Source organism: Protobothrops mucrosquamatus, unplaced genomic scaffold (assembly GCF_001527695.2).
Source record: "Protobothrops mucrosquamatus isolate PMUCROS unplaced genomic scaffold, P.Mucros_1.0 scaffold81, whole genome shotgun sequence".
In the NCBI taxonomy this organism is placed as follows: domain Eukaryota; kingdom Metazoa; phylum Chordata; class Lepidosauria; order Squamata; family Viperidae; genus Protobothrops; species Protobothrops mucrosquamatus.
In genome coordinates, this window is record NW_015386458.1 from 343844 (window position 1) to 356269 (window position 12426).

A 12426-nucleotide genomic window follows, 5' to 3' on the forward strand; every position below is an offset into this window, starting at 1 on the left:
AGAGCAGGTCAAGCAAAACTGGGCTGACTTTTTCCATGAGCAAACAGATCAACAACGTTATCTTCATGGCTTGAGTAGCAACCATAATCTCAAGGTTCTAGAGTCTAGATGCTTCTATTGAAGATCTCAAAGTTCTGGATGCTTCCGTTGAAGAAGCAAGAACCTCAGGTCCCTCAAACTAAACCCAAACACGATGCCCGTTCATCACAAACCCACCACAATCAATGGCATTGGGGAATCCTTCAGAATTACGAGGCAAGTTTCATGCACCAGACGTTGATTGAAGTCTAGTTGTCCACGTTCAATCTGCTACCGGGGAAAAGAGCTGGTGGTGGGGGTAGAAGAGGAGGAGGAGGAGGAGGAGTTATGGGGTGTGCATAAGGATGTCTGATAGGCAAAGGAAGCACGTGGGAAGGTGAGGTCGAATGGAGAGGAACACCAGCAGTCAAAAGCGTTGAGTTGGCGTTTGGAGAAGTGAGGAGACCAAGAGAATTTGAATCTCGGTTGGGATCTGCAGCCGGTGAGTTGCTGACTCGGAAACACTTCTCCTTGTGCGCCTTGAGCATGTTGGAGAACCGGAACCGTTGACCGCAGACGTCGCAAGGGTAGGGCTTCTCTCCGGTGTGTGTCCGCCGGTGGCGTTTCATGTTGGGGCGACTGGTGAAGCTCTTCCCACAGATCTCACAGATGTATGGTTTTTCACCTGGAGAAGCAGGACACAAAGGACAGAGACTCAGAGATGTTTTCTTAAAATGGTCACCTTTGGATCAGAACCGATTTTTAAGGAGAGAAGTAGGAAACCGAGTCAGAGGTGGTTTAGGATGGGACCCAGAGGTTGGCATAAGAAGCATTCCAATATCTAAAGGGCTGCCAGGAAAAAGAGGGGGTCCACCTCTTCTCCAAAGCCCCAGAAGGCAGAACAATGGATGGAAACTAACCAAGGAGAGAAGCAACCTGGAACTAAGGAGAAACTTCCTGACAATGAGAACAATTACTCTTGTCTTTAAGTAGTTGTGAATGCTCCAACACTGGAGGTTTTTAAGGAGAAACTGGACAATCATTTGTCTCTAATGGCCTAGGGCAGGGGTAGGCCACCTTGGCCCCCTCATGACTGGTGGACTTCAACTCCCAGAATTCCTGAGCCAGCATGGCTCCGCTTGAAACCTCTCCCTTTCCCCTCAGCATACGCATGTGTACTGGGCTGCTGCTCACACGAGTGGAGGTGCGTGGGCATGCATGTCAGCCTGCCACAGGTGAAGCCTCGTTCCTTTCCCCCCCACCCCTCAGCCAAGCCACAAAGATTGGTGGACTAGATGACCTCCAGGGTCTCTTCCAACTCTGTTCTTCTGTGTGAATCAATGTGATATACAGGTAGCCATGGACGTACGATCACAACCAAGTCCCAAATCCCGGTTGCTAAGTAAGATAGTTGTTATGTGAGTTTTGCCCCATTTTGCAACCTTAACAAATGCCACATTTGTTAAGTGTGATCCTGTTTCTGCGACCGTCAGACAAGCAAAGTCAATGGGGAAGCCAAGTTCACTTCACAGCTGTGTTACTAACGTAACAACTGAAGTGGGTTCACTTAACAACTGTGGCAACACTCACTTAACAACTGTCTCTTTTAGCGACAGAAACCTGGGGCTGAATTGGGGTCATAAGTCGAGCACTTGTGTGACTTGGGCTTCTGAGCTGCGTTTGCCTTGAGACCCACATCCAGTCTGAACGTGAGCATTCACAAATGCTGGATCAACCAGCCAGGTTGCACCAACGAGTCGCTGGCTCTTCCAGGTATAAACAGGAAAAAGCAGAAAAACTGAGGTAGGTTAAGGAGGCGGGAATAACACGGTCTCACCTGTGTGTGTTTTCATGTGCTCATCAAAATACTGCTTCATGTTGAAGTCTTTGCCACACCACTGGCACATGAACTGCTTGTGGCCGATGTGGATACTCATGTGGGAACGCAGCTGGTATTTGTACTGGAACCGCTCATTGCAATTCTGGGTGGATTCGTGAAAGAGAAAGGTTAAAAAAAGAGAAGGAAAGAGATAGAGAAAGGGAAAGAAAGAGGGAAAGAAAGAAAAAAGAAAAAGAAAGGAAAGAAAGATTGAAGGAAGGAAGAAAGGAAGGAAGAGGGATTGAAGGAAGGAAGGAAGGAAGGAAGGAAGGAAGGAAGAAAGAAAGAAAGAAAGAAAGAAAGAAAGAAAAGAAAGGAAGGAAGGAAGAGGGATTGAAGGAAGGAAGGATGGAAGAAAGATTGAAGAAGGAAGGAAGGAAGGAAGAAAGGAAAGAAGAAAGGAAGGAAGGAAGGAAGGAAGGAAGGAAGAGGGATTGAAGGAAGGAAGGAAGAAAGATTGAAGGAAGGAAGGAAGGAAAGAAGGAAGGCAAGGAAGGCAGGGAGGAAGGAAGGAAGAAAGAAAGAAAGAAAGAAAAAAAGAAAGAAAGAAAAAAAAAGAAAGATTGAACGAAGGCAAGGAAGGAATCAAGAAAGAAAGAAAAAAAGAAAGAAAGAAAGAAAGAAAGAAAGAAAGAAAGAAAGAAAGAAAGAAAGAAACACATCAGTGGATGAATGTAGAAAACAGGCATTTCCTGGTAACCTACACGCAACCGGTAGTAATTATAATTGCAATAGTGCAATTATGATTGTTAAGTCGAGGACTACTTAATGCTAAAGAGAAATAAATGAGAAACTACATTATGGATAGAAAATCTCACCTTTTACCTCTGAAAATCCAGGTTAAGGCACAAAACATTAAACGCTTTGATAGGCCATTCCTGTGATTTGCAAATGTGATACTGCTCAACTTAGAAGCACAATTGAGCCCAACAATTTCATGGCTAAGCCAGGCCGTTAAGTGAGTCACGCCCCATTTTACGACCTTTTGGCCAGGGGGTCATTTAGGTATTTAAAAAGCAACATGGTGACTGGGTCAATCAATAGTTCAATAACCTACAAAAATCTTTTGTACAAATCTCAAGTTATAACATCAAATATTTCCTCTTTTCCCCTTAATCTCGTATTTAAGCTAATACAGTTCTTATTATACCAACTAAGTAAAACATCATTATTACATTTATCAATAAATTTTAGCTTATACATACCTTAATTACTTTTACAATCAATCTTTATGGACAATCAATGTCCTGTTATTGATTTTTCCCAATTTTCAGTTTCCCATCAATATTCAAATTTAACATTTGATATTTATAATTTCCAGGCTTTAGGTAACCGAAGTTTCCCTTATCTCAATTCATAACAGAATCTAATATTCCCAAATACACATCTTATCTATTTGAGTATAGTCTTGTTTTGTTTCCTAAAAGTTATCTCTTTCCCACCATATTAAATCATCTAATTAATAATACAGTATCCCCTTTAATAAATCAAAACTATTATATATATATGGTCTGGGTTAATCAATAAATCAAATATATTCGTATTTTTTTTGGGGGGGGGCTAATTTTTAAATAATAAACAAATAGAATCCTTATTTTCAACTAAGTGTAAAATTAGAAAATAAATAAAATATTAAGGGAGTCACCGCCGTTGTAAAGCGAAGTACAGGGTTGTTAAGCAAATCTGGGTTCCCCCATTGGTTTTGCTTGTCGGAAAGTTCGCAAAGGACACTTTCGTAAATACACACGGGGGTTACCAAGCACTCAGATTGTGATCAGGGGTTCCTGGGGATGCTGCAAAGGTCGTAAGTGTGAGGATCGACTGTAAGTAAGTCATTTTTTTTCAGTGCTGTTGTTGCTAGACCAGTGATGGCGAACCTTTTAGAGACCGAGTGCCCAAACTGCAACCCAAAACCCACTTATTTATCGCTAAGTGGCAACACGGCAATTTAACCTGAATACTGAGGTTTTAGTTTAGGAAAAAAAAAAAAACTACCGGTAATACATTAACATCTTTTGTCTTACAAGAAAAATACAATAACAAAGCTTTCAATGATACAAACAACTTTTTTATTGAAAGGTAAAAGTCTGCATTTGGCATGCTTTTGAACAATTAATGTGATTTTTGCTGTTGTATGCATGCTGATAATTTGTCTAGCCTTGGCTCATACTTTGTAAGTTTGAGAGCAACACATGCAGCACTCAGGTCATCTGTTAGTCTGTTTCTGGTGTCAGATTTGATATAATTCAAAGCTGAAAACAGCACGCTCACTCCGGAGGCTTGTTTTGGCTAGGAAGGGGCTTGAGAAATGACTTTTTCCTGCGAAAACTTAGCCAAAGAGCGAGGCACGCATGCCATAGGTTCGCCACCACTGTGCTAGACCAATGGTTGTTAGTCAAGGACTTTCGCACATAGGCATTCATTGTTATCCGCGATTACGCATATGACTTTTTTTTGAAGAGAAATGCAGAGAGGGACGGATCAGATGTCATTTGGGTATAAACAAGAAAAATCTCCTATGCCTTATGGTAGAGTTTGACATACGGGTAGTCCTCGGCTTACAACCGCATCAGAGTCCAACATTTCTGTTGCTAAGGGAGACAGTTTTCAAGCTAAAACTGTCCCATTTTATGACCTTTCCTGCCACCGTTGTTAAGTGAATCACTGCAATTGTTAAGTTAGGCACACAGTTGTTAAATGAATTTGGGTTTCCCCATTGACTCTGCTTGTCAGACGGTCGCAAAAGGGGATCACGTGACCCCCTGGGACACTGCAACCATCAGTTGCCAAGCGTCTGAATTTTGATCATGTAAGGACACTGTGACGGTCGTAAGTGTGAAAAACGGTCCTAAGTCCCTTTTTCCAGGGCCGTTTTAACGACGAACAGTCGCTAAATGAACGGCTGTAGGTCGAGGACTACCTGTGAAGTTGGGCTTTACTAATCCTATCAAGGACGTTCTCCCAGATCTCAGGAAATGGACAGGGCTTTAAAGGGTGGATCCTCACCTCGCATTTGAACGGCTTCTCGCCGGAGTGCTGCAGAGAATGGACTTTCAGAGACATGCTGCGTTTGAAGGACTTCCCACACGTCTCGCAGGTGAACGGCATGTCCTTGGTATGAGCTAAAAGCAAAGAAAAATCAGGGTTGTCTTCTAAAGCAGGGGTCTCCAACCCCCGGTCTGTGGCCCGGCACCGGTCCACAGCCCGCCAGAAACCGGTCCGTGCAAACAAGCAAAGCCCTATCCGCGGGATGCAGGCAGCACACAAAACCACGCCTGCCTGTCTCCATGGAACCGGTCCCTGGTGCCCCAAAGTTGGGGGGCGCCGTTCTAAAGACTTCTGGATAGGCTGAGCCCAGCTACATGGTTGGCTTGGCTTAAGACACAGGCCCTGAGGCCATCTCTGCTGGGAGAGGCCACAAAGGAGGATGGACCCCAGAATAAGACCAACAGCCAACTCAGTTTGGGAAATGACACAACACGGAGAGAGTCAGAGTTGGTAGGGACTTTGGAGGTCTTCTAGTCCAACCCCCAGCTTGAGCAGGAAGACCTTATACCATCCTGGACAAACGGCTGTCCAATCTCTTCTTCAAAACCTCCAGTGATGGAGCACCCACAACTTCTGGAGGAGGGAAGCCGTCTTGACCCCTGATAAAAAAATGAAATCTTGAACTTCATTTCCACGTGGATAAGGGTTCCTATGGTGGAGACTAAAATGGAAACAGCTCTAGCGAGAAAGCACACCTACATTTTTGTGGGATCTTTACGCTTCTGATCAGGTGGGCCCAGCTCAAAGAAATGCATGGTAGACAACGGGGCTCACGTTTTCCTGATAGAACAGAATATTTGTAGCTCAGGGTTGGGAGGAGGAGGAGGAGGAGAATGGGGTCCTTGGTGTTCTCTGAGCTTGGTTGTTTTCTTGCAGATGTTCCATGACCCAACTAGGTAACATCATCACTACTAGAAGGGAGGGGGGTTTATGGAGAGAAGGAGGAGGAGGAGGAGGAGGAGGACTGTGTGACTCTTGGTGCTCTTTGAGATTGGTTGTTTACTTGCAGATGTTTCATGACCCAACTAGGTAACATCATCACTGCTAGAAGGGAGGGAGGTTTATGGAGAGGAGGAGGAGGAGGAGGAGGAGAAGGAGGAGGAGGAGGAGGAGGAGGAGGATTCTTGGTGCTCTCTGAGATTGGTTGTTTACTTGCAGGTGTTTTATGACCCAACTAGGTAACATCATCAGTGCACTGGCTGGTAAGATTTGGTAATGAAACGTCTGCAAGAAAACAACGAACTTCAGAAACCACCAAGGACTCCAGAAGTTATATTTTAATTCAATTACAGGGACCGAATGTCTTGAAGGAACACAGATGTCTTCAACTTGGCATCTACCGAAGCTTTGGAAAGACAACCATCTAGAAACATCTTATGACACTTATGGGCAACTTAATTTGGAATTGAAGTGCAGTTAGAGATCTAACACAATCACATTAGGAGAGCACAACTGGAATAATATTAATTGTCACAATTTGTCATACCAAGGATCACTTCCAGAGACTCAGCTGGTTGGGGGCAATTGGGGATTTTTATTTTTCCAGAAGTTGTTAGACACAACTTCCACCCATTCATGACATACAGCTGGACATACAGGTACTCCTCTATATACAACCGTAACGAGGCCTGCCCATTACAGTCATATATTGTGACGGTCGTAAAATGAGTTGATTCCACAACATCTTTTGCAGCGGCTTTTAAGCGAATGTGGCTATTGTAAAGTGAACACAGCGGTCATTAAGTGAATGCTGCGATCATTAAATGAACACTGCGGTCATTAAGTGAATCAGCAGTCTGCTATGGACACAGTTTTGCTGAACAAAGAACGTAAGTTGTGGGTTTTGGCAAAAATGTCCTAAAAGACAGCCATGTTGCCAAGCACAAGTTTGCTCACATGATGGAAGAAGGAGGCCTGGCCATCCTAAGTCTAAATCAGTTTTAAGTCTTTTTTTTTTATTGGTCGTAACTTCAAAGTGACCAGTCATAAGTCGAGGACTACCTGTATGGGTTGCAACTGAAAGGAAATGGAATCGGATGGCTTCTGCATTAGGGGTGGGGAACCATTGCCCTTTTAAGACTTCTGGACTTCAATTCCCAGAATTCCTCAGCCAGCCACACTAATCATGGCTGGCTGAGGAATTCTGGGAGTTGAAGTCCATAAGTCATAAAAGGGCCATGGTTCCCCCACCCGTTCTAGGTGGTCCTTAGGTCTCCAGTCCTGCCCTTCTCCATGCATTCCCCACCCTACTCACCAACCATGTGTTTCCGCACGTGTGCCATTGTGTAGAACCTCTTCTCACAGATCTCGCAGGAGAATTTCTTCTCGGCGTAATTGTGGACAATTTTGTTGTGCTCATGAAGGGACCAGAGCTTCTTAAAAACCTTCCCACAAGTCATGCACTGCAAGGAAGAAGACCACCTCTGTCAGGCTGCAAATCTATGACTTCCAGTTTTAATATGATAAGAGTTGACATTAAAATCCATTTCTCTTCCAAGCTTATACAGGTAGTCCTCGACTTTTTATGGGGAAACAAAACAACCACTTCACAAACGCCTGGCACAAACATAGGAGAGCAAACCCATCAGGAGAAGATTCAGCAGTCCATCTGCATTTAAAAGACACAGGCCGCTCTTTCGAAGACAGCAAAGTCCACATTTTGGACAGAGAGGATCACTGGTTTGAAAGAGGGGTCAAAGAGGCCATCTAGGTCAAAACTGAACCACCCTCTCTCAACAGAGGGGGAAGGATACGACATCAGCTATACCCAGTCTACAACACAGTCCTTTCAGCAGTTCCAAGAAGGCTCCACACCCATTTGCACCACTCAGGAGACCCTGAGGACACAGATTAAACCTCCAGGTGGCCTCAACGACTCTCTCAAAGAAGGCAAATGACCAGCTGTCTGCAAGGAGTGTAAGTCCTTCCATTCCCCACCATCAAATCAGAGCTAAAGAAGCTTCTGGGATGAGAAGCGAAACGTCTTCAAAGAAAAAACAAGAAAGTCCAGTTGCCTCCTGAAAAAGCATCTTTGGGATAACTATGACCTGGATGACTGAATATCTCCATGGTTATGTTGACTTTGCTTGTCAGAAAGTCACAAAAGGGAATCCGGGGCACTGCAACCGTCATAAATACGAGTCAGTTGCCAAGCATCTGAATTTTGATCACGTGACGATGAGATGCTGCAACGGTCGTAAGTGTGAAAAACGGTCCTAAGTCCCTTTTTCAGTGCTGTTGTAACTTTGAATGGTCACCAAACAAATGGTTATAAGTCGAGGACTGCTTGTACATGATTAAACTTTCTTCTTCAGACTTATTCTTATCTATGTTGGACTATCAACTGGTTGCCAATATTACTTGGATCAATCACCCTGATTATTTCAGCTTTTTGAACTTGGGTCACTTTAAGAGAGGTGGACTTCAAATCCCAGAATTCCCCAGCCAGCAAGCTAGTTGGCTGGGGAATTCTGGGAGTTGAAGTCCACCTCTCTTAAAGTTCCCAAGATTGAGAATTACCGTTCTAGCTTCTCTCCTTCTATAGATAGTCCTTGACTTACATCAGTCCTTTAGTGACCATATAACGGCCCTGAAAAAGTGATTCACAACTTGTCCTCACACTTACAACTGTTGCAGCATCCCCTATGTCAGGGGTAGGCCACCTTGGCTCTTTTACGACTCGTGGACTTCAACTCCCAGAATTCCTAAGCCAGCATGGGGGAAACTTTGACCCCCTTCATGACTCGTGGACTTCAACTCCCAGAATTCCTGAGCCAGCCACGCTGAGGGGAAAGGGAGAGGTTTCCAAGCTGAGCCATGCCGGCTGAGGAATTCTGGGAGTTGAAGTCCACGAGTCATAAAAGAGCCAAAGTTGCCTAGCCCTGGCCTATGTCATGTGATCAAAATTCAGGAGCTTGGCAATGGGCATGTGTTTATAAGGGTCGCAGTCTCCCGGGGGTCACGTGATCTCCTTTTGTGTCTTTCTGACAAGCAAAGTCAATGGGAGAAGCCAGGTTCACTAAATGACTGCTGAATTCATATAAAAACTGCAATGATTTGCTTAAAAACTACAGCAAAAACCATGGCTTTTCTTATTACTGATCCAGAATTAAATTTCAGAAAAATTCTTGCTTTTTCTCCCTGCAATATTGCTTTCGACCACTTGCTGGCGCTGCAGGCTACACACACACACAGGCTACACACACACACACAAACACACACACAGAGAGAGAGAGAGAGAGAGAGAGAGAGAGAGATAAACACGAAAGCATCCCTTTGGAAGAAATTCAGACTGAAATGGCAGATTCATAATCTGGGTCACAACACTGAACCGCACAGCTCTGACCCACAACACACACGGATTTACTTGTCCTTCTCAACTGGGAACTGACTCAGAAGCCACGGCTAAACTCGATCCCAGATTCTTGATACGGATCATTCCATGGCCTAAACCAGGGGTAGGCCACCTTGGCTCTTTTATGACTCGTGGACTTCAACTCCCAGAATTCCTGAGCCAGCCATGCTGAGGAGAAAGGGAGAGGTTTCCAAGCTGAGCCATGCTGGCTCAGGAATTCTGGGAGTTGAAGTCCATGAGTCATAAAAGAGCCAAGGTGGCCTACACTAAACCAAAGTGAAATTTTGCTAGATACCACATCTCCCGGTTGCGCATTCAGGGAAAATTAAAACAGTTACAAGAAAGACAAAACAACAATTGCTCTGAGTGACAAAATACAGGCAGTCCTCAACTTGTAACAGTTCATTCAGTGACCGTTCGAGGTTACAACCTCATTGAAAAAAGAGACTTATGATCACTGCAGCATCCCCGTGGTCACGTGATCAAATCGAGGACTACCTGTACACAATTATCCCCTTTCTTCTCCAGTGATTTTGAGATGCCTATAGAAACAGTTACTCCAGATTTACAACAGGGAAGAACAATGCTATAGAAGACATTGACAACCAAAAAAGTGACTTATGACCATTTTTTCACACTTGTACCGTTGTAGCCTCTCCATGGTCGCGTGATCAAAATTTGGGACGTTTGGCAACTGACTCGTATTTATGATGGTTGCAGTGTCCCCGGGGTCATGTGATCCCCTTTTGTGACCTTCTGACCAGCAAAGTCAATGGGGAAAGCCAGATTCACTTAACGACCGTGTTACTAACTTAAATAAAAAATTCTGTTATTAAGTGAGACATTTCGTTAAATGGGTTTTGCTTCATTTTACAACCTTTCTTGCCGCAGTTATTACATGAATCACTGCAGTTGTTAAGTTAGTCACACAGTTGCTAAGTGAATCTGGCCTTCCCCGTTGACTTTGCTTGTCAGGATGTAGAAAAAGGGGATCTGTGACCGTCATAAATATGAGTCAGCTGCCAAACGTCACGTGAGCGTGGAGGATGTTGCAACTATTGTGTGAAAAACGGTCCTGGGTCATTTTTTTCAGTGCTGTTTGTAACTCTGAACGGTCACTAAATGTTGTAAGTTGAGGGCTACCTATGCAACCAGCACATCAGCTCCCACCAAGACCTCGAGGGCGCCAGGTTGAAGGAGAAAGGAAGCCTTAAGATGGCGCCAGGGCCCCCTCACCTGAATGTTCTTCTCGCAGTCCGTCTGATGGTGCAAGACCAGCTCGCTCTCCAGCAGGAACCTCTTGCCACACTTGTCGCAGATCTGCATGCGGGTGTGCGTGACGTTCATGTGCTTCTCCAAGTACCAGCGGTTGTTGAACACCCGGGGACACTTCTTGCACGGATAATGTTGCTTCTCCTCCAGCTTGACCTTCTGACCAGGAGGATCCTGGTCCTTCTTCTGCTTCTTAGCTCTCTTGACCTTGCTGTCATTCTCAGCAACTTCATCTTCATCCTCTCCCTCCTCTCCTTCTTCCATCATGGTGTTAACTTCACCAGTTTTGGGGGACGTGGTTGGGTTGGTGACCTTGGCAAGCAGCCTAGTCCTCTGGGGTGCTCCAGTTTTCTCCCCGCGAATCTCAGTTACGTTACTGTCATTGTCCCCTCTGTCCTCCTCTTCCTCCTCCTCCTCTTCTTCTTCCTCCTCTTCTTCCTCCTCTTCCGAGGTGTCCTCCTCTTCCAGGTCTTCCTCTTCCGAGCGCTCATCTTCATCGCCCATATCTGCATCGTCATCTTCATCTTCCTTGCCCCCGTTTTCCTGCTCTTGGTCCACCACCGAGGAACATCCTTCCCCTTCTGGCCGTCCAGCTTCTGTAGCCACTTGGCTGCCCACTGAAGGCTGTCCCTCTGCACCTTTAGAGACATTGAGGGTCTGGTTGTTAAGGTTGACCTCTACAATGATCTGCTCACCATGGCTGTAGGAACCTCGGCTGCCCGGGAGAGCCTCAGACGCGTCCCCTTCCACCTTGCAGACAGGTGGACCACCATGGTTCTCTTCCTTGTAGAATGTCTTGCTGGGCACAGGAGGCTGATTTTGGTTGCCATCTTCCACCCGCACAGAATATGGGACGTTCCCTTCTCGGGTGAAGATCTTAGGGCGTGGAGGGTCCATTTCTTGCTTGATGTCACAGAAGAACTGAGAAGGTGGGGTGGCTTTGCTACAATTGTCCGAAGTCAACGCCATATTGTTGGTCATGGCCAAGCCGAGAGCTCTGGTGGTGATGAGTTCCTGACAGGAGGAAGCAATGTCGGTCATCTGCAAGACGGAGGCCACATTCAGGACATCCTGAATGTTGGAGGCGTTGACCAAGAGCTTCGAAGTATAGATGAAGTTCAAAATCTGTTGAAGCCCAACGGAGGTCAAGGCCTCCAGAGAAAGCTCCGCTCTCTGGAGCTGCTTGTTCTGGGTGAAGAGGGAGTGAAAGAACTGGCTGTAGGCTGCCAGGACCCCCTTGTGGGCCGGGAAGACGGTCTTCTGCTCTACCAGGACAAGGTCCACGTCGCACAGGTCAGGCTGGAAGAGGCGCTGCTCGTTCAGCCTGTCCATCAAACACGTGAAGTGGAGGGCAGCATCTTCTACCAGGGAGTACTCGGGAGCTGGCTGGTCAGCTGTCTTTTCAACTATCAGCTAAAGGGAGGGAGAGAGAAAGGAAGGAAGGAAGGGATGGAGGGAAGGAAGGGAGGGAGGGGTGATGGAGGGGAAGGAGGAAGGGAATATGGAAGGGAGGGAGGGAGGAAGGGAGGGAGGGAGGAAGTTGATGGAGGGGAAAGNGAAAATGGAAGGAAGGATGATGGAAGGGAGGGAGGGAGGGAGGGAGGAAGGGGTGATGGAGGGGAGGAAGGGAAGATGGAAGGAAGGATGATGGAAGGGAGGGAGGGAGAAGAAAGGAAGGAAAGGAGGAAGGGAGGGAGGAGTGATGGAGGGAAAGGAGGAAGGGAAGATGGAAGGAAGGATGATGGGACAGAGGGAGGAAGGAAGAAAGAAGGAAGGAAGGAAAAGAAACACAGAGAAAAAGAGATGGTTGGAGGGAGGGTGGAAGAAAGGAAAGAAAGAGAGAAAGAAAGAAAAA

The 12426-nt window shown here is 45.8% G+C and overlaps 1 protein-coding gene across 1 annotated transcript; it reads right to left on the reverse strand.

The window, feature by feature from the left end:
* Positions 1–287: 287 nt before the first annotated feature.
* On the reverse strand, positions 288–11918 carry ZBTB47 (zinc finger and BTB domain containing 47). The gene is made up of 5 exons (XM_015812396.1): positions 10536–11918; positions 7200–7347; positions 4904–5019; positions 1856–2000; positions 288–703 (listed from the first exon to the last, which is right to left on the reverse strand). The coding sequence occupies exons 1-5, from the start codon at positions 11901–11903 to the stop codon at positions 288–290; spliced, it is 2193 nt and encodes a 730-aa protein (XP_015667882.1). The 5' UTR covers positions 11904–11918.
* Between the last annotated feature and the right edge of the window lie 508 nt (positions 11919–12426).